General features: G+C 58.0%; 1 protein-coding gene across 1 annotated transcript in view; it reads left to right on the top strand.

Annotated features, from left to right (window-relative positions):
- Positions 1-25,334, top strand: part of ARMC9 (armadillo repeat containing 9) — a 106,066-nt gene that overhangs the window by 43,654 nt on the left and 37,078 nt on the right. The window contains exons 16-19 of the mRNA XM_036022727.1: positions 1,189-1,265; positions 4,381-4,455; positions 9,808-9,898; positions 13,004-13,059. Coding sequence (XP_035878620.1) covers positions 1,189-1,265; positions 4,381-4,455; positions 9,808-9,898; positions 13,004-13,059 — 299 coding nt within the window. The remainder of the gene's footprint in view (positions 1-1,188; positions 1,266-4,380; positions 4,456-9,807; positions 9,899-13,003; positions 13,060-25,334) is intronic.

The raw sequence follows: 25,334 nt of genomic DNA, 5'->3' as shown, positions 1-25,334 counted from the left end.
GGGGTCCTGCCACGAGCACCCCACGTGGCTCCCCGCGTCTCCGCCTCTGCGATAGAAAACTGCAAACATGCAGAGCGGAAACAGGAAGAGCGCTTTCCAGCGGGGTATCAGGCTGTGAATCCCTGAAGCCCAGGGAAGAACGGCCTGCGAAAGGCCATTGCAAAGAATGTTTTATAGATACATGTAAATACATGTGTATAATCACACATATACATGTATAATACATGTGTAGCACCCACATTAGGAAGAAATTAAGTTAGTTTACGTTCTTCGTCTTCACTGCACTTTTGAAAGGTAGGAAGTGAAGAATCAGGATCCCTTTTGGTCTCAAGGCAGAGAAGTATGTTCCCGGAATTGTACAGGATGGAGCTGGTGGCTGAGCAGGGGGATCAAACCATCCCACCCGCCCCAATCACCCACCTCCCCCTGGCAAGGGGGTGCCCACAGGGACGTCACGTCGTTTACGTTCTTGATCAACGCGGGCAGTGATTTCAGCTTGTCTGCGGGTTCCGTCCCACTTAAGGGTCTGCTCCCTGGGAGGAGCAAAGCTTCCTTAGAGGAGGTGCCCAGTGCAGCCTGCGGCCCGGCTGCCTGCGCGGCCCGGCGTTGGCCGGCTGCCCAGACGAGAAGCTCAGGGCTGTTGGTTAGCTGCCCCTCACCCTCGGATGCTCTGTCGCCTGGAGCACCTGTTGTTGACTGAGTAAGTGACTGTGTCAACCTTCTTTTTTAAAACCAGCCTGAGCGCAGTCCTAGCTTTAAAGTATCCATTAGGCTGTGATCGGCTTCTCTCACGGTCATCACCGCACTCGCAGTAACTGTTCGGGTGCCATCGAGTCTCTCTACTTGCCGGGGGAGGAACTCTGTGACCGGTGGTGCTCTCACCGGGGGGTAGCTGTGTGCTCGGCCTGAGTAAAGACAGCCCCCCCCCCACCCCCGCTCCTGCACACAGCAGGGTGCCGGCCTGGGCCGAACTGCTGCACTCCACAGCACCCTTTCTGGGAGATGTGAATGATCCCCACGGCGTCCCAGGGCAGTGAACTGGGGCCCAGGTTCGTTAAGTGATGCCCCCAAGGCCACACGGCTCATAAGCACAAGCGCCAAGATTTGTGTTCCGGTCCGCCTGACTTGAAGCTGTGCTTCTGAGTGTGGACACGTCATGTCATGTCATGTTTTGTTTTGTTTTCTTAGGGAAGAACATGTGTGCCAAGGTGGCAGGCCTCGTGCTGAGAGTTCTCTCGGATCTGCTGGGCCACGAGAACCACGAGGTACTCAGTGCGGCTCACCCCGGGGTTGGGGAGGGCTGGACCGTGGTAGTTACTGCCCCTCCCCTTCCCCCATGCATTTGCATCCGCTACTTCCAGCTTCCAAATTCTAGAGCTTAGAGGCTGGGGGCCTGTCCTCACTCCTGACCTAGCGCACACTGCCGGCACTGGCCCGTGCACCACATTTTCCTCCCTGTTGTCTGTCCGTGCTTCATTCCTCCCCCCCATGGATTCTCCTCTGCTGGGTTTGATGTGTGTCTGTGGGCACGTGGGCAGTCTGCAGATGGGTTTACTGTTGTGTGTGTATTTGATGTGTATAAACAGTATTGCTCTCCAGAGCCCTGTTTTCTTACCTTTTTTCACTGCGTGTTTTTTTTAAGATTTTACTTATTTATTTTTAGAGAGGGGGAAGGGAGGGAGAAAGAGGAGAGAAACATCAATGTGTGGTTGTCTCTTGTGTGCCCCCTGCTGGGGCCCGACCCTCAGTCCAGGCATGTGCCCTGACTGGGAATTGAACTAGCAACTTTCAGTTTGCGGGACGACTCCCAACCCACTGAGCCACATGGGCCGGGGCTTCACTGCGTTTTCAGGATCTTTCTGTGTTTCTGTGTATGCATCTCTGTGGTGAGCAGCTCTCACCCCTGCAGAACAGCTCCTGTTTGCAGCTGCCCACTCCCCAGGGGCATGTACCTTGGTTGCCCCCAACTCTTTGCTGCCACATGGGTCCTCTGTGGACAGCCCTGCACTTGACCCCAGAGACCCTGTCCCTGGGTGCTCAGACACTCGTCACTGCTGGCTGACCCCACCTGTCAGTCAGTCAGAGTCCTGGAAATCGTCCCCCAGGACGGCTTCCACTGTCACCGGTGTCTGCCCCAACCCTGGTGTGGTTTTTTAAAGTTCTTTAGCTTTAGGGTCACAAGTTCTTTCTAAATAAAATAAAGGTAAGCCCTGGCTGACGTAGCTCAGTGGATTGAGCTCGGGCTGCGAACCAAAGCATTGCAGGTTCGATTCCCAGTCAGGGCACGTGCCTGGGTTGCAGGCCATGGCCCCCAGCAACCGCACATTGATGTTTCTCTCTCTCTCTTTCTCCCTCCCTTCCCTCTCTAAAATAAATAAATAAAATCTTTAAAAAAATCAAGTAGAGGTATGGCTACACTAATAAACAATATGATACATCGCCCAACCGATTTCTACAAATGCCTTTGCAAAAATCGTGGCATCAGCACGATTTCACCTGAAGCCCAAGCCTCCACAAGCACGTGACCTGTGGCGCCAGGTCAGGGCCATGGCGGGACGGGACTGAGTGCTGCTGGGTCACTGGGGGACTCTAGGTCCCCACGCAGTCTGCCCCGTTTCAGGCAGACAGCTCCGTCCTGTCCCCTCCTTTCCCGGCATGCGTTCCCGGGGCCCCAGCAGCTGAGAGACCTGGGCGTCTGTCACAGTGTGTGCCACGCCCTGGCCTTGCAAACCAGTGAACTCCTGGGCCTGAGGGGACTCTGCTCCCCCTTTTCTTCAGCTCAGGCCGTTAGACCTGCCGGGGGCCCATGCTGCCTCTGACAGTAACAGTCGGTTTCAAGTGTTGCAGCCAGAACGTCGGCCCCGGAAACCAAATAGACCGGAGGATCCCGACCACGTTGTGAACGGCTGGCCATGCCTTTGCTTTGAACATGAGCTGGAAAATGTGCCTGCGTGTTCCTTAGAGCCTAGAGATGTTTTGCTGCCCAAACACATGCTACACACACGTGTCCTAGACAAGACAGTTGCGTTCTTGAAGGACAAAACCCAGAAGAAAACCCACAAGGAAAAGAGGCATACAACTGACCATATGCACATTAAATTTTTTCATGTGGAAAAAGATGCCACAATCAAATTCAAAAGACAAATGACACCCTGAGAAAAAATGTGCATCACATATGACAAAAATGTTATACCCCTAATATCTGAAGTACTCCTATAAATCGATCGGCAAAAGTCAAACCCCCCCAAAAAAAGCCAACAGAAACACAGGGTGAAGGCCATAGCCTGGCAGGTTATGGAGCAGCAAGTCTGCATGATCTGCAAACATGGAGAGGTGTTTCATTCTGCTAGTCGTCAGGGGAAGGAAGCTAAAAACACCTGTAAGTTGTCCTTAAAAACAACTGTGGCGGGGCCTTTTCTGCCCGCTGGACTGGTGAGACTTAGGGGTGGCGAGTGCGGTGCTGGGAAGTGGTGCGGGGAGACGCCCCTCCCCCCCCGTGCTGCGGGGAGAGTGCACCGCGTCCTGATGTCGGGGCCACCCGTGTGAGTGACCCGCGGGGCCTGCCCCGGGGAGACCATGCGGGGGGAGACGTGGGGGGGGGGGAGGCACACGTGGCAGCAGAGCGGAGCACCCGTCCGGGCTCGGGAAGGGCTCCCCCTGAGACGGGTCTGAGCTGCGTTCTGAAGGACGAATCCTAGCGTTTCAGGCAGACGCGTGTGGGAGGGGCACTCGGCATAGCGCACAGTGAGAACCAGGGCCGTGGCGTGTCAGCGTGGGGTGGGCGTCCCTGGCATCGCATCGCGTGGGACGGCAGTGCGGGTTTCATGGTGGCAGGGAAGGGGGAGCAGGGGTCCTGGGGGCTGAACTGAGGAGTTAGGACTCGCCGGGGAGGCTGCGGAAGGCGTCCGAGGCTCCGAGAGGGGCTGTGGTTCGGGCCTGGGGTGGGATTTCAGCAGCGACGCGGCAGCTGGAGTGGAGGGTGCGCATCAGCGGCGGAGGCCCGTTCGGAGATGTGGCCGGGCCGGGGTCGCGGGCACGCGGTCCCCACAAGGGCAGCAGCAGTGCGGACAGGAAGGAGGGGCTCCTAGCGAAGGCAGCGTGGAGACCCCCCAGAGGGGAGTCAGAGGAGAGGAGCCAGTGATGACGCCAGAGTCTCTGGCCTGAGTGACGGGCGGCAGGAGTTCCCTTGGCGAGGGAGTGAGGACTCGGGCGTGGAACCCTTTGCTGTGGCTGTCACTGGGGCGTGCTAACGGAGACAACTGTCGTCTGGAGACACTCGCTGTCCTCCTCGGCCGGGATGTCGCGAAGATGGGCTGTTTGATAATCGAGTCGTGCGGCATCTGAGAACTCGCAGATGACTGTTTTTCTCCTCCCCCGCAGATACAGCCGTACGTGAACGGCGCCCTGTACAGCATCCTCTCCATCCCGTCCATCCGCGAGGAAGCGCGGGCCATGGTAAGACAGCGGGTCAGCTGCCATCCGTGCCGCCGCTCAGGAGTGTGACAGCGAGGGCTTCCCAGACGGGGCCCCAGGGAGGGGCTCTCAGACGGCTTACAAGCCCCCGAAATGGTGCACCAGGTCCATCTTTGCGGTTTCTGATGAGACTCTGTGGCTTTTATCTGATTCTCAAGGGACCCCGGCTCCTTCGGTGATCGAGAACCACAGTGCTAGAGAGTTTCCAGCAGGTTATTTTTGGAAAGTTGTAGACTCTTTGCTTTTAATTCAAACGACTCATTCAGATTTGGAGTTTGGGGAATGCTCATGGGTCTCATAGTAGCAGAAGCTTAGTAGGAAGATGGTGAAGTGGAGACAACCATCCCTCGGGCTCGCGTCCAGGATTCCTGGAGGAATGGCGGCCGCGTGGGGGTCGCTGCAGTGCCAGCGCTCTCCCCCTGCCCGCGCTCCGGCGGCAGCCGGGTGGGACGCAGGGCTGGCGACCACGGGCACCCGTGCGCACCTGGTGTGTCTGCCGGGTGGCGGAGGCGGGTCTGATGTGTCTGCACCAGCGCCCGTGTCGGAAGCGCGGCACGGGCCACGGGTGACGGGCGTCGTGCTCGGAGGCGGCAGGTGTGCCCAGATCTTGTCCCCAAACCTCGGGGGTTCTGGCCGCGTTCCCTGCCGCGTGTGAAGCCAGGGTCACGGTGCGCGTGTTGGATGCCATGGGGAAAGGACCCAGCGTGTTCCCAGAGGCCACGTGCGGTTTGAGACCCGCACGACGGTCTCACGCGCTGTTGTCCTTTCCTGGAAGAAGTGTTCAGCCTCCTGTTTGGTCGTCTGCGTCCCGTCGCCCGTCCCACCGGGGACAAACACTTAAGAACCATTCTCTGTGGTCCGTCAACCATGAGAACTGCCTGCTGCTTTTAAGTAAAAAGTCTGCGTTCTCAGTACAGAGCAGGGAAAACACGCACTTGATCGTGGTGTTTGTGCACGTTCGGGTGGAGGAGTGGAACTGCGGGCCTAGCAGAACACAAGGAGCAGAACGTGTGGGCCGCAGAGAAAGCCACGTGGACTGGAAAGCGTGCGAGGCAGCGAGGGGGAAGGCCTGCGGGCAAAGGGCGGAGAAGGCGGGAGGGGCCGGGACCAGGTGGGGAGGAGAGGCTCGCAGTGGAGGACCTCGGAGGGCGGCTGTCAGCGGCCACCCCGGGCGGGGAGGGGAAGGGCAGAGGAAAGGGAGAGCATGTCAGAGACCGGCGTGGCCGTGCCCAGAGGCCTCACTCGGCTGCGGTCGGAGCCCCAGCAGGAGAGGAGAGACGGATAATGGGGCTGGGAAAAGGTTGACCTAACGAGGTCCCTAGGAATCCCCAAACGTCTGGAAACTCAAGTGCTGACACTTGTAAGAGTTATCTGTTGCCGTGTAACAAGTCACCCCAAAGCTTAGCGGCTTAAACACTTCTTAATCACTACTCTCAGTTTCTGTGGGACCCAGCGCAAGGGCGGACTAGCAGGCTGGTCGGTCCTGGCTAAGAGTCTCGCACTAGTTTTTAGTCAAGACTTCAGCCAGGACGGCCAAGGCTGACCGGGGCTAGAGAATCTGTTTCATAGTGTTTCTCTCCACACGGCAGCGGGCTTCCCCGGTGAGCGGTGCCAGAGGGGCAGGAAGTGAGCGGGCGGAAGCCGGGGGTGTCCTTCATAACCTGGCCTCAGAAGTGCTGTCCCGCCACGTCTATTCTGGTGTTTACACGGACCAGCCCTGTACAGTGGCGGGGGGTGGGGGGCGGCCTCCAGACCGGGAATTCCAGGAGGCGGGGATCCTTGGGGCCATCTTGGAGGTTGGCTGCCACCCATTTCCAAGCCACCTGGACCTAAGAAGTCATGAGGGGAATAAGGGGCTATTACTCTTTTGACATATGCTAAAAATATGTCCACATTTTCACTTGTCTTTTCATTAGGATGTTTTAGGTTATCTGGTAGCTTTCATTATAGTTGAATCTGTTAATATTTGCCTTTATAGTTTCTGACATAAGTTGCTAGACAGCCTTTAAGTTATTTTTTAATGAGGATTTTATCTATTTATTTTCAGAGAGAGGGGAAGGGATGGAGAAAGAGAGGGAGAAAAACATCCAAGTGTGGTTGCCTCTTGAGCGCCCCCTACTGAGGACCTGGCCCACAACCCAGGCATGTGTCCTGACTGGGAATTTTAACCTGTGATGCTTTGGTTCGCATGCAGGCCAGCACTCAATCCACTGAGCCACACCAGCCAGGGCCAGCCTCTAAATGATTGAATTATTGACTTTAAGAAGAAAACTTGGGCCCTGGGTGGCATAGCTCAGTGGATTGAGCGCGGGCTGCAAACCAAAGTGTCGCAGGTTCGATTCCCAGTCAGGGTACATTCCTGGGTTGCAGGCCATGGCCCCTAGGAACCGCACATTGATGTTTCTCTCTCTCTCTCTCTCTCTCTCTCTCTCTCTCTTTCTCCCTCCCTTCCCTCTCTAAAAATAAATAAATAAATAAAATCTTTAAAAGAAGAAGAAAACTTGGACCACTTAGATAAAAGCGTAAACGGCGGCAGTCTCCCTCTGGCATTTTAACGGGCATTAAAGTCACCGGTTCTGGAGGAGCCTGTTAGGCTGAGCGAGGAAGCTCTGGACACCCCACCTGAGCAGTTGCCTGTTCAGCTCTTTGTAAGACAGGCCCGTAAGGGGGGTGATGGCCAACATCTCACAACCCCGAACTTTCCCACTCTCCACTCTTACCCTTGAGGGAGTGTTTAGATTGATCAAGGAATTACCTTCTGTTTGCACAGAACAACAGTAAACGTAACCAGACAACGAGGAAAGGAAACACCACAGTCTCGCCGCCAGCACAGCGGCGCGTGGCGGTGCTGGGCGCGTGGGGGCAGAGCGGCCGCCGGGTCTGCGGGCCGTGCACAGGCTGCCTGGGGGCAGGCGGGCAGCCCGCGGGAGAAACCACTGAAGCCTCCGCGGTGTCCCTTCGGGCGTTTTCCTCGGGTCCCTGGCGCGCGGGAGAAGGGGCGCTGCCATGGAGACGCTCACGTCAACGTTTTCACTGTATTTTCACGTGAAAAGGCAGGAGCAACGTGAGGGTCCGGTAACAGGGGCTGCTGGTGAAATTATGGCTCTTTTGCTCGAAACAGGAATAGCTGTTGAAGATGACGATTGGGAAAAGCAGTGTGGAAAAGTGGGATGAGAGATAAAAGCTGACCGTGGCGTCTTAAGAACTCTGTTTTTGCAACTGTGTGAGACCTTCGTGTACTTGTGGGAAGTACCAAAGAGTACATGAACATTGTGTTAGTGCTGAATGCCGTTAGGGTGGTCTCACGTAAGAGGGGGAAAGGAGAGAAAGACAGATGAGCGCCCTGGAGCCCATTGGAACTTGAAGAGACCACCGAGGGCTGGGGCCGGGGGGCAGGTCCGGTCACTAGGGCTGCCCGCAGCCCTCTCCGCACGCAACCTCCTGCGCCCAGGGCCGCTGTGCGCCTAGGGCTCGGGTAGTTGTGGGCCATGGAGCTCTGCCCTTGGAGGAGAACCCAGCCAAACGTCTGCCCTGGGCCGGAGCAGACCGATGCCCCGGCAGGTGGGAAGGCCCCCAGGGTCTCCGTTAGAAGCCACCCAGCCACGGACTCCATTGGCTCCTCCGGGGGCGCACCACGGCGGCTGGTACCGTGACCCCACGGCCCATGGCTCACACCTGCAAAGCCAGAAACTCTGCCTGTGCTGCCCCCAAAGGGCTGGGTGCCCCTGCTACCCACCGGTCACATCACCCACTCCCAGATCAGTCTCACGCGCTACACTGGATTGACAGAACCTAGGGCGTGTGCCTGGGGAATTTTTTATTAAGAAATCTTCCCCCAGATGATCCCCCTAATTACAGAGAAGAGATCTGTGATTCCTCCCCACCCCCACTCCTAAGCAACGACTGAGCCGGTGCTGTATCAAAGAGAGCAAATGAAAATACAAAGACCTTCCGATATATGAGCAGGTGACCATTTGCAAAAGTAACCCCTGGGAGGAAAAAAGTGGAGGGGAGCCTGAACACAGTGTATGTCCCACCCCACTGGTGGGGGCGGCAAAGACATTGACATCGACTGGTCAGTGGTGAGCCTGACCATTGGCCTTTTCGGGTTTATCACACTGTTTCACTAGATACATCCTTCCTCTGGCCCTTACCTTGAGTGCAGATGGGGACTAAGGAGATCAGTTTAGGAAGTCGAGACGGAGGCCAGCTGCTGCTTGTTTGAAAGGATTCAGGAAGGTGTGAAGCATGAGCCGAGACCAGTCACTCAAATGGAAAAGCCACTGTTGACAGCTCAGGTGGGCCCATAAGTTGGCTGGGACAGAGTCTCAGGGGATCCCCAGTGCAGTGCAAACAGTGTCAGCCGGGCTGGTGGAGCCTCAGATATGACACCGCCTGCCAGCTCTGTGGCTCTGCAGGGGAGGTCTCAGAAAAGGGACAATGGCCTCTGCCCACCTTTCTGTCTGGGAGAAAACTGTCCCCCAATTCTTGCCTTGTTGCCAGACACTTTATTTCCTTCCTGTGTTTCACTGGTACCTTTCTTTTATTTTATTTTATTTATTTATTTTCAGAGAGGGAAGGGAGGGAGAAAGAGAGAGAGAGCGAAATATCATTGTGCAGTTGCTCGGGGTCATGGCCTGCAACCCAGGCATGTGCCCTGACTGGGAATCGAACCTGCGACACTTTGGTTCACAGCCCGCGCTCAATCCACTGAGCTACGCCAGCCAGGGCTGCACTGGTACCTTTCAAGCTGCTGCCCTGGTGCTGGAGCTCAGAGGGAGTGAGCCTGAGTGAGTCTGTGTGTGGGCTCTGTAAGAGGAACTGCTCAGGACTCCAGAGTTTATTCCACTGACTCAATGCCCACTGGTTTTTGCAGCCAGAAGTTATGGGGACTTATCTTCTTGGCGCTGGAACCCTGGGCTGGGGGGGCCTGGTATGTGTCTGGGACTCCCCTTCCCGAGATTTCCCCCCAAAATTTGTATCCACCGCACGTGGATGTGGGACCAGCCCGTTGTGCATCTCCACCCCTCCTACCGCCTGGACGGATGTGGTTTCTTTAATTCCGCAGTTGTCAGACTTCATTCAGCTCGGTCTCTGACAGTTCCGAGTGATGGTGGTTCTGTAGTTCAGCTGTAATTTTGATGTGGTTTTGGGAGGAGGCGAGCCGTGTTTACCTGTGCCGCCAACTTGACTAGAGGTCTGAGCAGAGGAATGGTTGCTGTGCGTATATCAGAAAGTGCCTTTGGGAGATTAGCTGAAAGTACCCCGTGGAAAAGTAGGGTATCCCCCGCCAACAAACCGAAATGTTAACAGTGACCCTCTCCATTGCTCTAGGGCATGGAAGACATCCTTCGCTGCTTCATCAAAGAAGGCAACGCGGAAATGATCCGCCAGATCGAGTTCATCATCAAGCAGCTCAATTCAGGTCCGTTTAATGCAGGAATCTGTGATTGGATTTTGAATCTCTCACGTATGCCAGAAAGACACGTGGGCTGTCTCAGAGCGCTAGTGATATCTTGGAGTTTATTCAAGAGCCCAGGTGCCCGTAGAAACAAATGTTGGGCCAGGTAATATGGGCCGCATCGTCCTCAGACCCGCAATCACTTACCACAGTGTGGGCTCACAGTCAGCAAAAAGAATTCAAAAGCAGTTACAGAAACCCTGCCGTACCCGTAAGTTCTCTGTTTGTCGGTCTGCCCCTCCCGATCCTTCCCCCCCTCAGAAGAGTGGCTTCTGCAGCCCTAGGGTAGAGGATGGAGACAGATGCTGGTCTTCCTAGCACCAGTATGGGAAATGCCTTCCTCCTTCCACAGTCATTCTTCACTCCAGGAAAGTTTATGTCGCCACTGGTACCATGGGAGGTGTGTGAGCTCCCTCTCCAGTTTCCTCCGTTACCTTGACGACCCACATCCCATAATAAGCAGAATAGGCCTGTGAGGGAAGGCTCAGAGGGGACCAGGGTGGTGGGGAAACGCGGCTCTTTCTGTGGACTCCTGACACCTCGATCCTGACTCCCGCGCCTGCCAGAGGCGCCTGGCGCCGCCAGAGCCCAGGGGCCAGACGTGCCGCTTACGTCTCTCTGCGTGTCCTCCCTCAACACCCAGCCGTGCACACCACCCAGAGTCCAAGAGTGCAAATCCTGTTCGGTAAAAAGGAAATGAGTCTCTTGACCTCTGCTCTGATTTCAAGTCAGCAGCTTGACCTGCAGCCAAGCAAATAGGCGATGCCGGACGCCGTTTCCCGGAAGAAGCCTGCAGGTGGCTCTTCCGGCTCACGGTTCACAGCCTGTCTGCACAGGCGGTCCCCCCCCCCCAATTAACTCAGAACCTCTGGGGGGACCCCAGGTGTGAAGGGCGTTCAGAGCTCCCAGACGATTCCAGTGTGCAGCCAGGGCGGCAAACCCCTGCCTGGGACGGATGCAGAAATCGGAGCAGCTCGGGGATCCAGCAGGGGCTCCCGACCAGCAGGGGGCAGCTGGGACGAAGCCGGGATGGGGGGCAGGGTCGAGAGTTCGGCTCCCTTCAGGCCGGGGGCTCGGTTCCATCTGAACCTCCTTCCTCTGGTTTTTATGGAGCAAGTAGCATCCGCCCCTAATGCAGGCAGGCACGGACTAGAGAGCTCTATTTTCTACAACTCCGATTCTGCCTTCGTGCCCCCGGTCTGCTGGGTGGGCGTATTTAAAAAACAAAGGGAAAGGAAACCTTACCCTCAGCCCCGGCTGAGCTTGCTCCCTAACCTTCCCCCGGGGAGGCAGGCCCCAGTGGGGGAAGGTGGCGAAATGCCGGGGGGGGGGGGGGGGGGGGGGGGGGGTTCGTCTGTTCCCTATCTTCTCCGTGGTCGCCCACTCTGCTGAGACCTCCCTCCCAAGCCACCAAGCCAGGGTCCTCTGCAGCCACAGGGTCACTCTTGGGCTGGGACTCTTCCCTGAAGGCAGGCTCCGATTCGTTTACTGTTTATCTGTTGAGACTCACTACCTCCACTTCCTGGTCAGTCTTCCCACCTCCTGGCTAAAAAAAAAAAAAACCCTCTCTCTCTCTCTCTTACGTAAAACCGGCCCCGGCCCTCCCTGGGACCAGCACGCCCAGGAATGTGAGGAGGGAGGGGTCGGTTTACATTTCTGTCGGGGATGTGCCCTGGCAACGGGCTATCTGGGCAGAGCTCAAGCCGTGCGCCCTTGTGTACTCGGGCAGGGCTGGGGAAACACCTGCGTAACTCGGTGAGCTCCAGCTGAAACGGAGGCCGTCTGAAGTACTTCTTGTCTGTCTCGGGCACCTAGGTTCTGCTCTACCCACACGACAATGGCAGGACCCAAGCCGATCACTCAGGAGTCCGCCGCTTTGAAACAAAATTAGAAAGTCGTTGACCCCCTGGACGGAGGAGCAGACCCAGGCACACAGACACCTTTTCGAGGGCGGTGGCGGGGGCATGGCGTCAGAAGGAATCTGCCGGCCCGGGTGGGAACCTGGAGCATTCCCGCAGCCCGGGCTGGGCTGCACCCTCGGGGGCACATGAGCCGTGGAGCAGGACCCAGTGGTAGTGTCCAGTTTAGGGTCCATGAAATGGCCTTGCTCCCGCCTGCCTGTGGAGTCCTGACCCTCTTGTTTTGTTTTAGTGTGTTTGCCCAGTGAGCGTCAAGGTCTTCGAGTACAGAAATCCCGGCGTGTGTTAGGAACCCCACCCACAGGTGGGGGAGGGCCTCCCTGGTGGAGCCGGAGGGACAGCCGTAGCCCCCAGCCAGGGGACCAGCAGACCCCGGCCGGTCACTGGGGAGAGGGTGGGAGGGCCTGACAGCTCGGTCCCCGGGCGGGAGCGAGGCGGATCGGGCCTCACCGCTGGGCCCTCGGGATGGAAGGAGACTGGCGACTCCGGTGCCACGCCTTGCAGGTTCTTGGGGTGAGGGTGCCTCGTGGGGGCCGCCAGTCCTGCCAGCCCGGGGAGAAGGAGGAGCCCAGGTTTGCAAGGGACTTCAGCTCACAGGCCTGGGTCGCTCCGGGGACGGGATGAGTCTGGGCCAGTAGGCTGGCCTCATAACAATGTCTGAGAGTCTTTCAAAAATGAATAAATAAAAGGTATTTTCATACTTGAAAAAGAAAGGTTTATCGCTGAGGAGTATCGCGGCATCTCTACTTTGAAAGCTGTTCGCTTGCCAGCCCCTCGCCGAAGGTGGATGGAGTCGTGGACCGGAAGGGGGGAGCCGTTAGGTGGTCGAGCTTCACGGCCACATCCTCCCGTGCTCACGGCCACTTTCCCGACCACGCGGGTTCCGTGACCGAGGCGTGGCCCGTGGTGGGCGTGGAGGCACTCGAGCTTTGGCTGCGACTCGTAGGTTCTGACAGAAACGGAGAGACCTGTTTAAATCGCTTGGGGTGATTTCAGACAGTGGCTGAAATGGTGCCAGGAAGGTGATCGATCACTTTGATGTGACCTAATTGTCGTTAGGGTTTCTGCACGTCCCGCAGGGCCCCAAGGACTTCGTGGACCGAAGCTTCTAACTCGGCTTGCAGTCACTCATTGAGTTTTCTCTTTATAGAAGAGCTCCCGGATGGGGTTCTGGAATCGGATGACGATGAAGACGAAGATGATGAAGTAAGTTGCAGGCTCTTGCCACCGCGTAGGAAACTCGTGAGTCTCTTCCTAGCCTGGAAAAGTCAGTGCAGAAGTGGAGATTTTTCCGCCGGCCGCATTGCTCACGACCCTGTGGGCCGGCTGGCGTTCCGCTGGGTGGCTCACTGCCGGCCCGCCTGGGGTGTCACTCGGCTGCCTCTTTCCGCGCCCACGCTGGCCTCGCGCCCTCCTCCGCCTCTCTCCACGTGGCCCCGGTCCCCCGGCCGGCCAGCCTGGACCTCCTTGTCGGTTGGCCGCTGGCTGGGGGGGGAGTGGTGGTGAAAGCTTCTCAGGACGTCGCTGCCGCTGCGTTCTGCTCAGGGTGCATCCCGGGGTGGTGGGCGGGCGGTTCGACTCCGCCGGCGGGAGGGCTGGGGGAGGGCGGGGAAGGGGCCAGGTCTGAAGCCCATTTGCCGCACAGTGCGGGGGTCTGCAGCCGCCCGGGAGGCCACGCCCCACGGCTCTCGGCACGTGTGAGGCGTCGAAAGGTAACAGTTCCCCAGCAGGAGCGTTCTGCCTTGAGGGGCCTGAGCCCCCACCTGCCTGTCTCCCCTGGACGGGACGCCGGCCCGAGGCTCCCGGTGAGGATCCGCAGCGGGGCGGCTCGGGCTCGGCTCACAGCTGGCGGGACCAGCCGCTGGGCTCTGTTACTTCGCAGTCCCCCTGGCACGGGTCTCCCCAGCCGTGCAGAACCTGCCTGCCTGGTTCTCCGGGGCGTCCGGGCTCGGGAGTAGTGTGGGTGCGTCTCGTGAGACGGTGTGGGGAAGGGTGCTCGTGGGCTGCCGGGGCGGCGTTCAGACGAGAAAACCCTTCGGACCCAGAAGAGACACGCGGCGGCCTCGCTAGTGCTCTGCGGCAGTGAGTGACGCGCGCTCCTCTCGTCCTGTGGGCAGTGGGCGTCTTGTCGGTTGGAGTTGTGGCCCTGCCGCTTAAAGTGTGCGTAAAAGCCAAGTCTCTGTTCACCGGCGTCACCAGTTCAGGCAGACAGGCCAGGTCAGAGCCCTCCGCCCCTCCGGGGCGTTGCTGAGACGGGCCTCCCACCTGCCACCTTCTTCCTGGGCTCTAGGTGGCGCCAGTGGGTGTTCTTGCTCCCTGGGCTTTGTGAGACCCGTGCAGCTCTGGACCTCAGTGGGGGGCCCAGGCCGGCACCCCCTCTAGGCCCCTCCCTCCAGAAAGGTGGGTGGGAGACCTGAGGAGACCGGCCCCGGGTCACCAGAGAGTGGGTGGCAGTAAAACCTGGGTTTCAGCAGGGGTCAGCAGGCTTGCTCCGGGAAGAGAAGAGAGTAGATGTTTCAGGCCCCGCAGGCCCCAGGGCCTGTGTGTCAGCCACTCAGATGCCACGTGAGTCATCAAAGGCAGCTACCGACGGGCCGTGTTCCCGTGAAACTCTATTTGTGGACCGTCAGTTGAATTTCGTATGATTTGTACATGTCACCAAATGTTTTTTCAAACATCTGAAAGAATAAAAGGTGTTCTTATCTTGCTGGTCTTCTAAAAACAGGCCTCTTGGCCCTGTCACGGGACAGGGGCCTGGCCCAGAGCAGGGGGCTGGCTCGGGGGTTCTGCCCTTGGGGTCGGAGGGAGTTCACAGCACGCGTCCAGGTGACTTCCGAGAGTGTGTGCCCGTCAAAGCTGGGGCGGCAACACGAGGAAGGGCTCAGCCCAGAAGAGGCAGTGGGAGCCCCAGGCTGGGCTGTCCGAGCTCACTGGGGAGTCGGAGACAAGGGGGCGGTGGGGGCAGGCTCAGGGGAGCAGCCTGGGACGAGCTGCCCTGCTGCCCACTGCTTGAAAGGTTAGGAGGCTGCCTGAAAGGTTAGGAGATGAGTGCCTTGGGGAGAGAAGGGGGGGAGAGGAGAGGAGAAGGGACCGGCAAGGGCTGCTCCCCAGGAGGGAGCATAGGGCCCTGGGTCCTTTGTCTTGAGGCTTTTGTTGCTGTTCCACTTACTTATGCATTCATTGGTTGATTCTTTTTTTTTTTAACTTTATTGTTGCTCAGTTACAGTTGTCTGCATTTTGTCCCCACCCCCTCCAAACCCCCTCCCTCCCTTGCTTCCACCCTCCCCCTCCCCTCTTTCTGTTGTTAGATTGTTCTTAATTTCAGTGTTTCTGGTTATATTTTGTTTGTTTGTTTGCTGATTATGTTCTAGTTGAAGGTGAGATCATATGGTACTTGTCTCTCACCTCCTGCCTTAGCATAATGCTCTCCAGATCCATCCACGTCTTGAGGCCTTTATCTCCCTCTTGCAGGCGGGAAGCTCAGGGGAGGTCTCAGGGGAGGGTTTCACAGACTGTTCCTCAGTTCTCCAGGTCTGGCCCTCCAGGGCCATGGTCTCCACTGATTGGTCAGTGGCCGGGATCTTCAGTCACTGCGGTTGGTTCCGGCACCCACCTGGTTTTGCTGCCTTTCTGGGCCTGGAGCTAACACCCAGCTGAGGCCTAGATGTTATCTCTGAAGGGGAAGAGATTGCCCTGCGGGGAGGTCCTTGCTTTCCTAGTTTCGCCCCCTGTGCTAGGCGCTGGGGCCTGGTGACTGGCTGCACCTGGCTGTCGGGTCGCTTGGCTGTTGTGCTCAGCCATCTGTCTCACTGTCCCTGTTCCACCTTGCCAAGGAATTTTCCCAGCATCTGACTGACTGTCCTCTCAGCCCGAGAGCCATGCTTGGCCAGCCCGTGAAGCGAAGCCAGCGCTGACCCCGTCAGCCTCCCCGGGACTGGGGTGAGACCCCAGCTCTGTGCCCGGCCCTTCAGCACCGTTTTACGTTGTATTTTGAGTCAATATTTATTTAATTTCAGTAGCTTTTGGTCATTGTGTCAAAAAGTTGGTCTTAAGATCTATTTTTTCCCCTTCCTGTGTTACCCGCTTTGGGGTTCGTGTTGTTGCTATTAACACTTTTATTTTTGTGTTGCAATGGGGAAATTCATTTGGTTCAGCTTTCTGGTTAATGGTAGAAGTTCAGCTTTTGGAAATTTCCCTATAGAAGCAATTATGCTGTATAAATGAAGGAATATGGAGATCTTTTCACTTTCTGGACATTTTGCAACTCTACAGATTTTTATTTCAAGAGGGTTGGGTTTGAGGGTACTTGTCGTGGTGGCTCGAGTGTTCAGAAGGCTCCTGGGAGGGGTTTACTTGGGAAACTCTAAGGAAAGGACCCGTCGTCTGGGGCCCTAACGGGACTCTCTGCGATGAGCCCCGGCCCGCAGATCCTGGGCTGTCCCCCCTCACCCACCCTGACCCTTCGCCGCAGAGCACTGGCCGGGGCCACCGGTCTACTGGATGCAGCTTCCACCAAGGGCAGGCGCTGCTTCTGAAATCAGAGAGAAGGAAAGAAAATGAAAGGTGCTTGGACGAAAGGAAAATTTCCGAAAGTCGTTTCAGCAGCAGGTAGCCCTGTCGTTGGAAGGTGGCTGTCACCTCCCAAGGCGGCGCCTTCAAAGGTGACGGCGGCTACACAGTGGTTTTCAGAGCCTCAGAGTCACCCGTCGTCCTGCTCAGCAACATAAAATACTGTTTTAAGTCAATATTTAGAACCAATACACAGATAGTGGAGCCGCTGTTTGCGGTGGGCGCTTCGGCCCTCACGGGAGGCAGCGGCTGTGCTGGGAGGGGCCGGAGGCCGGGGCGTCCTGCCCGCCGCACCTCACGGGAGCCGGAGCCCACACGCCCACAGCCTCGGCCGCCCGTCCAGCTCCGAGGACCCCCTCCAGAGCCCCGCCAGGTGCGAGAGCTGATGTTTTCCCTCTAATTTCTAGAAATGGAACGACTCATTCTGAACGTTAACACCTCGTTATGACCGAGTATGCACACATGCATGCATGTGCCAGAATTTAAAAATTTAAAGCTGGAGCCAGAAACCTCTTCCTCTGCCTTGTAGGCCGTCCAGGATATAACGTCAGGTGGAAAAAGGCAGGTGCAAAGTACTGCGCCCAGTACCATTCCACTTCAGGAAAGGCAAACACACACACACGTCCTTATGGATTATGAGATACGTGTGTGCTCGTAAAGCCGTGGAGCGGAAAGGCGTGGGCGCCACTCCCTCGCTGTTGACACTGGACGTGCGTCCGTGGGGCGGCGGGGAGGGCGAGGTGTGGGTGCGCGGTGAGGCGAGGCCGGCCCTCTGGGCGTGGGTGCGGTGGGCAGTGAGACGTGACCAGGGCACAGGGGCTAGTGGACGGAGGCCAGGTCCTGGGCACTGTTGTCCAGGGGTGTCCAGACTTTTGGCGTCTCTGTGCCACACTGGAAGGAGAAGAGTTGTTTCAGTCCACACGTTAAATCCATCGCGACACACAGTCACAGAGAAGTCTCATCGTGTTTGAAGTAAACTTACGGTTTTGTGGTGGGCCGCGATCCCAGCCACCCTGGGTGGCGCACAGCTGCGGGCTGGAGGTCAGATGCCCCTGTCAGACAGATGGGGCAAAGGCCGAGCACGTGGGGAGGGAGAGAATGGAGCTGTGAGTGTGTGCACACTCTTGGTCTTTGCACACATCAGGCGAGCCACGAGCATGAGAGGAGCTGGGTGGTAGCGGGACCGAGCGTTTTGTTTTGTTTTAATTTGAGAGAGACCTAAGCATGCTAAAATGCTGGTGGGAAGGAGCTGTGCCCTGGCCAGTGGCCCAGCGGGTCGAAGCATCGTCCCTGCACCGAAAGGTCAGGGGTTCAGTCCCCGGCTGGGGGTTCATTCCTTGGTTAGGGCACATAGGTAGGTTAAAGGTTCGATACCCAGTCAGGGCACATACGGGAGGCAACCCCTCAATGTTCCTCTCATATCAACGTATCTGTTCCTCTCTCTCTCTAAAATCAATACAAATTTCCTCAGGTGAAGATTGAAAAAAAATTCTAGCTCTAAAAAAGTGCCGGTGGGAAGGACCCAGCAGAGAGCGGGGGCCTGACCGCCCCAGGCAGGAGGGGAGAGCGCGGCTGGCGCCGGGGCAGGGCTTGCGTCCCTTTCTGCACCGCGTCCTGCGCCCTCCTGGCCCACGAGCTCCGGGCCCATTTAAACCTCCAGAGAAACATCATAACCGTCATCGCAGACGCTCGGAAAGGTCGCGCAGGAGAACGGGCTAACACAGCGGCAGCCTCGGCGGGGCTCGAGCACATCCCGTCCGACACAGTGAAGAAGTGGAGGGTTTAGTGCGATCTGTGTTTGCATGAGCCGTGGGTGACGCCTCCCCCCAAGGGGCCCTGGCCCCGTGTTCTCGCTCCAGAGCGCTCGGGTCTCCGCGGGTCGGCTCGAGAGTGGGTTTCTGCTGGGGATGAAAGGCCTTCCCGTGCCACTCCGGAGATGGATTGTAAGGCAGATGTCCTCCCCTCTCAGCAACACAGGATTAAATGCCGGGTGAAATCCGCCGTGCACACTCACCGGCTGGTCTCCGAGGTCAGCGAACATCCCAGGGCCTCGGGACAGCGTGATTCTAGAGAATGGTGAAGAAGGGAGGCAAAGGAAATCTAAGCGTGTCGATGGTTTTAAAATAACCTCGTGGGCCTCAAAGGATACCTCGTTTTAACCGGCTCATAACGCCCTTCACCTGTGCTCTGTTACATACGACACCGTAAAGTCAGTTACTGACATCTGTGAGACGGAGGGAGGGACGGTGTCCATCGTATTTCTGGGTTTTATTTGCGGTTTCGCCCTTGGCACGGCCCCTCCCTTGCATGAGTCAGAGAGCTCTCTGATGAGTCAGGTCCATTTTCTCAGGCATCTTTTCACGTCCGCGGCGCAGGCTGGCCGAGGCGAGGAAGGCAGACCCTCCGATCGCCCCTTTTTGAAACCCGTGACCCACCCTTTAAAAGTCAGACAGAGATGATCATGAACAGATTCTTTTCTTTTATATTTTATTTTGGAACGAATGAGCCTTAAATGTTTAAATAGTCACAGTTTTGGAGAAATTTTCAAGGCCCAGAAAAAGTTTGTTTTTGATTATAAAAACACTTTGAGAACGTGTCACATGTAAAAATAAATTACAAGAACAATATAAAAATATTATTTTAATATGAATAATAAGTTGCGCATCAAACACAAAAATAAATGGCATTAAGCACTCCGTTTCTTCGCCGCACTGGACGGGATGTGCTCGGACCCCGAGGTCAGTTCTCCGTGAGTCTCGTCAGAACTTTTCTGATGGCGTCACACACAGCAAGGAGGGTGCTTCGCGCCTGCTTCTGCAGAGGAAGGAGGAAAACTTCGGGACTTCGAAGCGCTGACCGCTGGGTGATGAGGAAGCATGCAGATGACAGCGGATACAACTAAGGATTGCGAGGAACGGCACAGTGGAATGACAGAAAACAGCCAGGAGAGGCGAGCGATGCTCAGAGGACACGGGGACACCAGGGCACACCTGAGGTGAGCCGCCGGAGCCGTAGCGCCGCTTGTCCTGGGGCCTCTGGGAAACGTCGCTCCACGGAGGAGGCAGTGAGAGAGACACCGCTTGTTGCACGGAAATAACCACGTATGGTTCTATGCTGTGCAGTTGTAATGAACACGTAAACGTGTTGTGTTGTGCGATGTGCACCATAGTGGTGTGTTGTCGTGAGCGTGGTTCGGACTCTCGGACCCTGAAGTGCAGTTGTGATAAACACGTAAACGTGTTGTGTTGTGCGATGTGCACCATAGCGGTGTGTTGTCGTGAGCGTGGTTTGGTGGTGTGAGCATCTTCTGAGAAAGGAAGCCGGCCAGGTGCAGGCCGGAGGCTGGCTGGTGGCTGGGTCTGCCGCCGAGTGCCCCGCCCACCAGGTGTCTGCGGTAAACTCGGACCCGGTGACCTTCTCACGTGGTTGACTGTGACACAGGAAGACCAGGCTTTCTTTCCTCTCAGTCATGTTTCCTAAAGCACCACTTGTTCCTTTACGAAAGCTCCGTGTCGCTGATTCTCAAGGTCAAACTCCATGCGGTGCTCTCCTTAGAGGCACTGGCCGTACAAGGCCCTGGGTGGGCACGTGTGCACGGAAAGCGCAGCCCCGGGCAGCAGAGCTGCGCCTGGCTTTGCCGAGGAGAAGCGGCACCGCAGCGCTGGGCACAGAGCACCACAGGCCCTGGGTGCCTGTCAGCCCCCGTAACCTGGTCACAGCGATGACACCGTTGCGGTCGTCAATGCACTGGCACCGTTGTCCCTCGGGCCCCGCGCCTGGTGTGGGGAACTACCTCGACTCCCAGGGTCCCCCCACCGGGCGCCCCATTGTGCTCGGGCTCTGGGAGAGCGTGGGCGCCGGAGAGGAGCCTCAGGTAGGGATGCAGCCTCAGGTGCTCTACAGTGTAGTCTGTTCATAGGAAACGTGAGGTTCCCTGAGGCAAGCAGATCAAAAGACAGCTGCCTTTGAAGAGACACTTTGTTACGGTTCTCAAGAGACGGGGCTTGCCACATCCTGGGGGCTGTGCAGGGTCGCACCAGGGTCAGCGAGAGGCAGAGGGGGAGAAGGGCGGCACGGCCAGCAGCCTTTGTCGTGGCTTCCGTGGCAGCAGACGGGGCGAGGCTGGGGGACGGGCTCGGGGTCGGCTGGTGTGAGCGAGCTCCATGGGCCCCGGGCGGACGGCTGCCCCTGGCTGGCTAGCGCCTGTCCTCGGTGGTCAGGGCAGGTGGGCAATGGCCCGGAGCCCACGGTCGGTGGCTGGGGCGTGGGCCCCAGATGGGTCGGTTGGTGTCTGACACGTGTGCTCCCGAGTGAGTTGTTGACTGTCCCTAGGAACCCGCCGGCCCGGGAGGGGCGGTCCCTCCAGGGTCAGGAAGGCCCCAGGCGTCGGTGTCAGAACGGAGGAGATGAATGACAAGGCTGACCCACGAGGCTCCCAGAGCCCGGCCCGCCGAACTCTCTGGCCTCACGCCCCTCCTCCCAGAAACGGACTCTGTGAGCAGGACGAGGCTCGGGGACCTCTGGGGTCTCAGACCTTCCCTGCGGTTTTCCCTTCGTCCTCCACCCCACCCACCGTCGCTGCTGCCGGATCCCGGTCGGGGACAATCCCTGCCATCCCCGTATCCGGAGATTCACACCGAGCCACTCCGTACTCACCCCAGCCGTTCAAGGCCGAAGCCTCTCCGAAGGAGCTTTGATTTAAAAACTCAGCCAGTAAGAGAGCGTCTGAGTTGTTCGGGCCCAGCTGTGGGGCAGAGGAGGTGGGCACCCCTGCTGAGTTGGGCGGGGGGGGGGGGGGGGGGGGGCGCTGGGGGCCGGCACCAGCCAAGGGCAGCTCACTTTGGCCTCAGCGTGGGGCACGCAGTGCGGGGGGTGGGGGGAAGATGAGCAGGCAAGGTGGTCTGGAGCCAGACTGCTGAAAGTGGAGACACACTGAGCATCTGTGGGCCGGGGGCGGGGGTGGGGGTGTGAGCAGGGCCGCAGCTCAGGGAGGGTAAGCTGGGGCCAGTGTTCACGTAGCTGAAGGCCCAGAAAGCTCAGAAACTCTCAGCAGTGCTTCCGGGGTGCAGGACGGGGCCAGGAGCTTCCCAGCTTCCTTCCATGGATTCCTCAGACCCCGTCTGCCAAGTGGGTGCTATCGTGTGCCCTGCTTTGTGGCTGAGAAACCGGTTGAGAGAGGTTCGGAAACTCCCTCCTGAGAGTCAAGGCCAGGCCGATGTGCCAGCCTGTGTGTCCGCCCCGCTTCTCCCGCGGGCTCCGCGGGCAGCGGGGTCAGCCCTGGCCGATGGCAGGGAGACGGTCTGCAGGGGCTCCCGGGTGGGGAAGGGGGGAGGACCAGCAGGAACGAGGGACCGACGGGGCGTGTCCTTGGGCACTGCGGCTGGAACCTCGGACCCCGGAGAGCTGGCAGGGCGGTGCTGCCCTGGGGTGGGGGGCGTGACGTGGGCAGGGGGAGGCTGGTTTTACGTGGGAGGCACACGCTGTTATCTGGCTGGAACAGATGATGACAGGGACCTAGAGCCAGCCTGTTTCTCACCAGTGCCCCCCTGCCGAGGTCAAGGTCAAGGTCGAGTGCTCCGCCAGGGCCCCCTTTCTCCTCAGCCACCTTTGCGCCTACGCTGGGAGGCGGCCGGCCCACCTGAAGCTGCTTCAGGTGTGCGTCCGGAGACCCAGCCTCGTGCTGCTCCCCATGAGCCACTCCGCTGGGCCCCGCTGGGGTCAGCTTGCCTGGCGCGGTGCGGGCACGCTTTTAATTCCATTACCTAATTGGCAGAGCACCGTCTGCCCGGTGTCGGCACTGCTTGCCGGGCCTTTCCATTATTCAACCACGTCCGGAAAAAAACAGTGTTCCCAATTAAAACTTCTGCTTTCTCCTGGTTCTAAACTCGTGTATTTCTGGAACACGGCTCCCGTGCGCTCAGACCTTGGCGGGGAGGAGCCCCCCGACAGGCTGACTCATGGCACAGCCCCCCTTTCCACAGCAGTTTCCATGGGGACAGACGACGGCTCAAAACAAGGTGGCGGCTCCGAGACACCTGGCGATTCTGGGGCATTTACACACCTTATTTGCCCACCATCTGTCTCCATGGAAACGGGCAGAAAGGGTTGACCAGTGCTCTACATAAACTTTTTCTTATCTAATTTTTTTACAAACACCAAAACAGTGCATGGCTTTTTCCTATTAACACCGATTTTTGGAATAATAGTACTTTTTTGTAGTTAGACATGTATATTTCTAATTTTGGCCTGTTTGATACATCCTTACACTTAAGTGCATTCTCCCTTATTGCACTTTACAATTTTTTGTGATAAGCTTGTTTCTGCTTACCCACCCAGATCATTCGCTTGCCGTTCAAAGACCAAACACTTAGTGTCTTGGGTCTGGAAATGTGACTCGGGGGAAAAAATAGCACGTGACCCCCCCCCAATCCCTTCCAACCTCAGACAGAGTCTCAGACCCCGGAGTCCCAGGTAGTAAGTGCGACCCTCGCCTGCATCGCCGTGACTTGGTGGTGGGGACCCAGGATCTGCGTCACTTGGGACGTGTCTTTGCCTGTGCCTGAATTCCGTGTGCCACACGTGATGTGCAAAGTGCTGGTGAGCACTCTAGAAAGCATAGAAGTAGCAGCCATTCTCGGTTCACAGTGAACAACATGAGTGATGCCCATTTTTGCAGAAGGACAGAAACTACAAAATGGGCACGTGTCGGCAGGTGGGAGCCACGGTGCATGGAGCCTCGGCTGTGGGGCGCCACGAAGAGCAGCCGCACAGACTCGGGTCGGACTGCTGAGTCTCGGGTCGGGGTGAGCGCACCTGCGATGGGAGGACCCCGGGGGCAGAGCGGAAGGAAGTGAACGCTGCTCCGTGGCGGGCGCTCTCCGGAGGCTGGGTTCTGGAACTCAGCGGCCGACCACGTGCTCTTTCTCGGCACTGATTTTGACAGCGTCTTGTGTGACGGATTCATCTTTTTCTTTTTAGCTGCCATTTATTCACACTGCCTTTTATTCTCCACCAGTGACCTGGAAGTGCCACCAGGGCAGGGACAGTGCCCGCTGTGTCCTGTCCCCATTGCCTGGCGTGGCCGTGGCACACACTGGCTGTTGACGGGATTCGCGGGGCAGAGGCGCACAGCAGACCGCAGGGCGGAGCCCTGACCGCTTCTCTCCGCAGAGCAGCCCCCCGAGAGCTGGCGGGGGGAGCAGGCAGAGCCACCCAGCCCAGCCCCAGAGACTTTTCACGGAGCGCACGCAGCGGTGTCGCCGCCACTCGGGCCGTTAGAGGCCCCGCAAGTCCTCGCCCTGGTTTCGGGTCCGTGTCAGGGGATCACTCAGGCTGAGGTGCTCTGAGTCGCTCAGCGGCTTCGTGTTTGTGAGTGCACCACTAGCCTTCGCTAACCGATACAAACCCCCCCAAATCCTGACGGCTGCAAAAAGCAGCAGCCTTTTCCTCCTGAGTCCGCAGGTCGGCCGAGCAGCTCCCTCAGCTGGTTTCGCTCCACCCCGCTCCCCTGGCTGCCTCGGGCTGGGGGTCAGCAGAGCGGGAAGGTCCTGGGGGGCCCCCCCTCTGGGTCTGGCAGCTGGGCCTCTCCCCTCCAGTGGGTTTGCAGGGCATCTTTCTAGCACCACCCTCGCCCAGAGGGCGGAGGCCCTGGGACGCTCGGGGCCTCGCTTCTGTCACGTCCTACTGGTCAAGGGCCCCGCCAGCCCAGATGAAAGAGGCAAGGAAACAACTCCACCCCGGCGTGGGAGGCTGGTCCGCTTTGCAGAGGGGCGTGTGGGGGGGGGGGGGTGTCTGTGGCTGCTCATCCCCCGACCGAGGCGAGACTTGGCTCGGAACAAACCCTTTTAGGACAGACTTTCCATACGCAACAAATAACATTTGTGGTTTCTCACACACACACACACACATACAAAAAAACCCCTAAGGAGAAGTTTACAATTGAAGTGAGAGTTCTAGCAATCTAAATCGACTGTGTTTCCACCAAAGCTTCACCGAGCGGGAAAACCCAACGGCCCATTTCAGCCTGAATCTCACCCTGCACCAGTCTCACCCACGGCTACCCTCAGCCCCTGATATCAGAAACTCTGTGTTTTTCTAGCACCCAGACAGGAGAGCTGGCAGGAGTGCGTGAAGTAGTCGGTACGAAACCCGAGCAGGGAGCCCGGGTGCAGAAGCGCCGTGTTCCCTCCCGCCGCACGCAGGTCGCGGTGGGCTCTGGGGCTCTCACGAAAACGGACTCAGCGAGAACTCATCTGTGCAGCAAATGCTTGTTCAGCCCCCGTCGTGGGCCAGGTTCTGCACCAGGTTCTGCTCCAGGTCCTGGCTGACTCTCCCGTCTGCTGGTGCCACCAGCTCCCGAAAGAGGAGTGCGGAGAACTCTCCGACTGTGTGGTGGCTTTGCCCGCCTTTGCTTTCAGTCCTATCAGTGTGGAGTTGTTTGCTTGAAGCATGTGGGTTTGCCGTTGCTGCATCGTCCCCCAAGGTTGGCCCCTCCCTTGTTACAAAGTAGCCCCGTGGTCTCCGGGGACATTCCCGGTGCACGCTGCGTGCCGGCTGTCCCCGCCGCACGGTGCATTTTCGTTTCTTTCAAGAGCCTGTGCCCCTGGAATGACAGCGCTTCTCTGAGGACAGGATACAGCCGGAGGCTGCTCGTTTATCCCTCTGACAGTCTCTGCCTTCGGCTGCAGCGCTTCTTTAGGGCAGTTACGTTTTTCAGGAGTTTTACTGAGGTATACTGTACACACCATCAAGTCCATCTGTCCGAAGTGTGCGTTTCAGCGCGTGTCGCTGCACTGGCGGAGCCGCACCGACAACGCCGCAACTTCACCTGCGAGCGTTTCCAGCGCTGCGGAGCGGCCCCTCGCGCGCCTGCGCAGTCGGCCCCGCCCGCCCTCCCCTCCCCACCGCGCCCG

This window comes from Phyllostomus discolor, chromosome 4 (assembly GCF_004126475.2).
Source record: "Phyllostomus discolor isolate MPI-MPIP mPhyDis1 chromosome 4, mPhyDis1.pri.v3, whole genome shotgun sequence".
Taxonomy (NCBI): Eukaryota; Metazoa; Chordata; class Mammalia; order Chiroptera; family Phyllostomidae; genus Phyllostomus; species Phyllostomus discolor.
The sequence above is the reverse complement of the archived record's forward strand: the minus strand, read 5'-3'. Positions and strand labels throughout refer to the sequence as shown.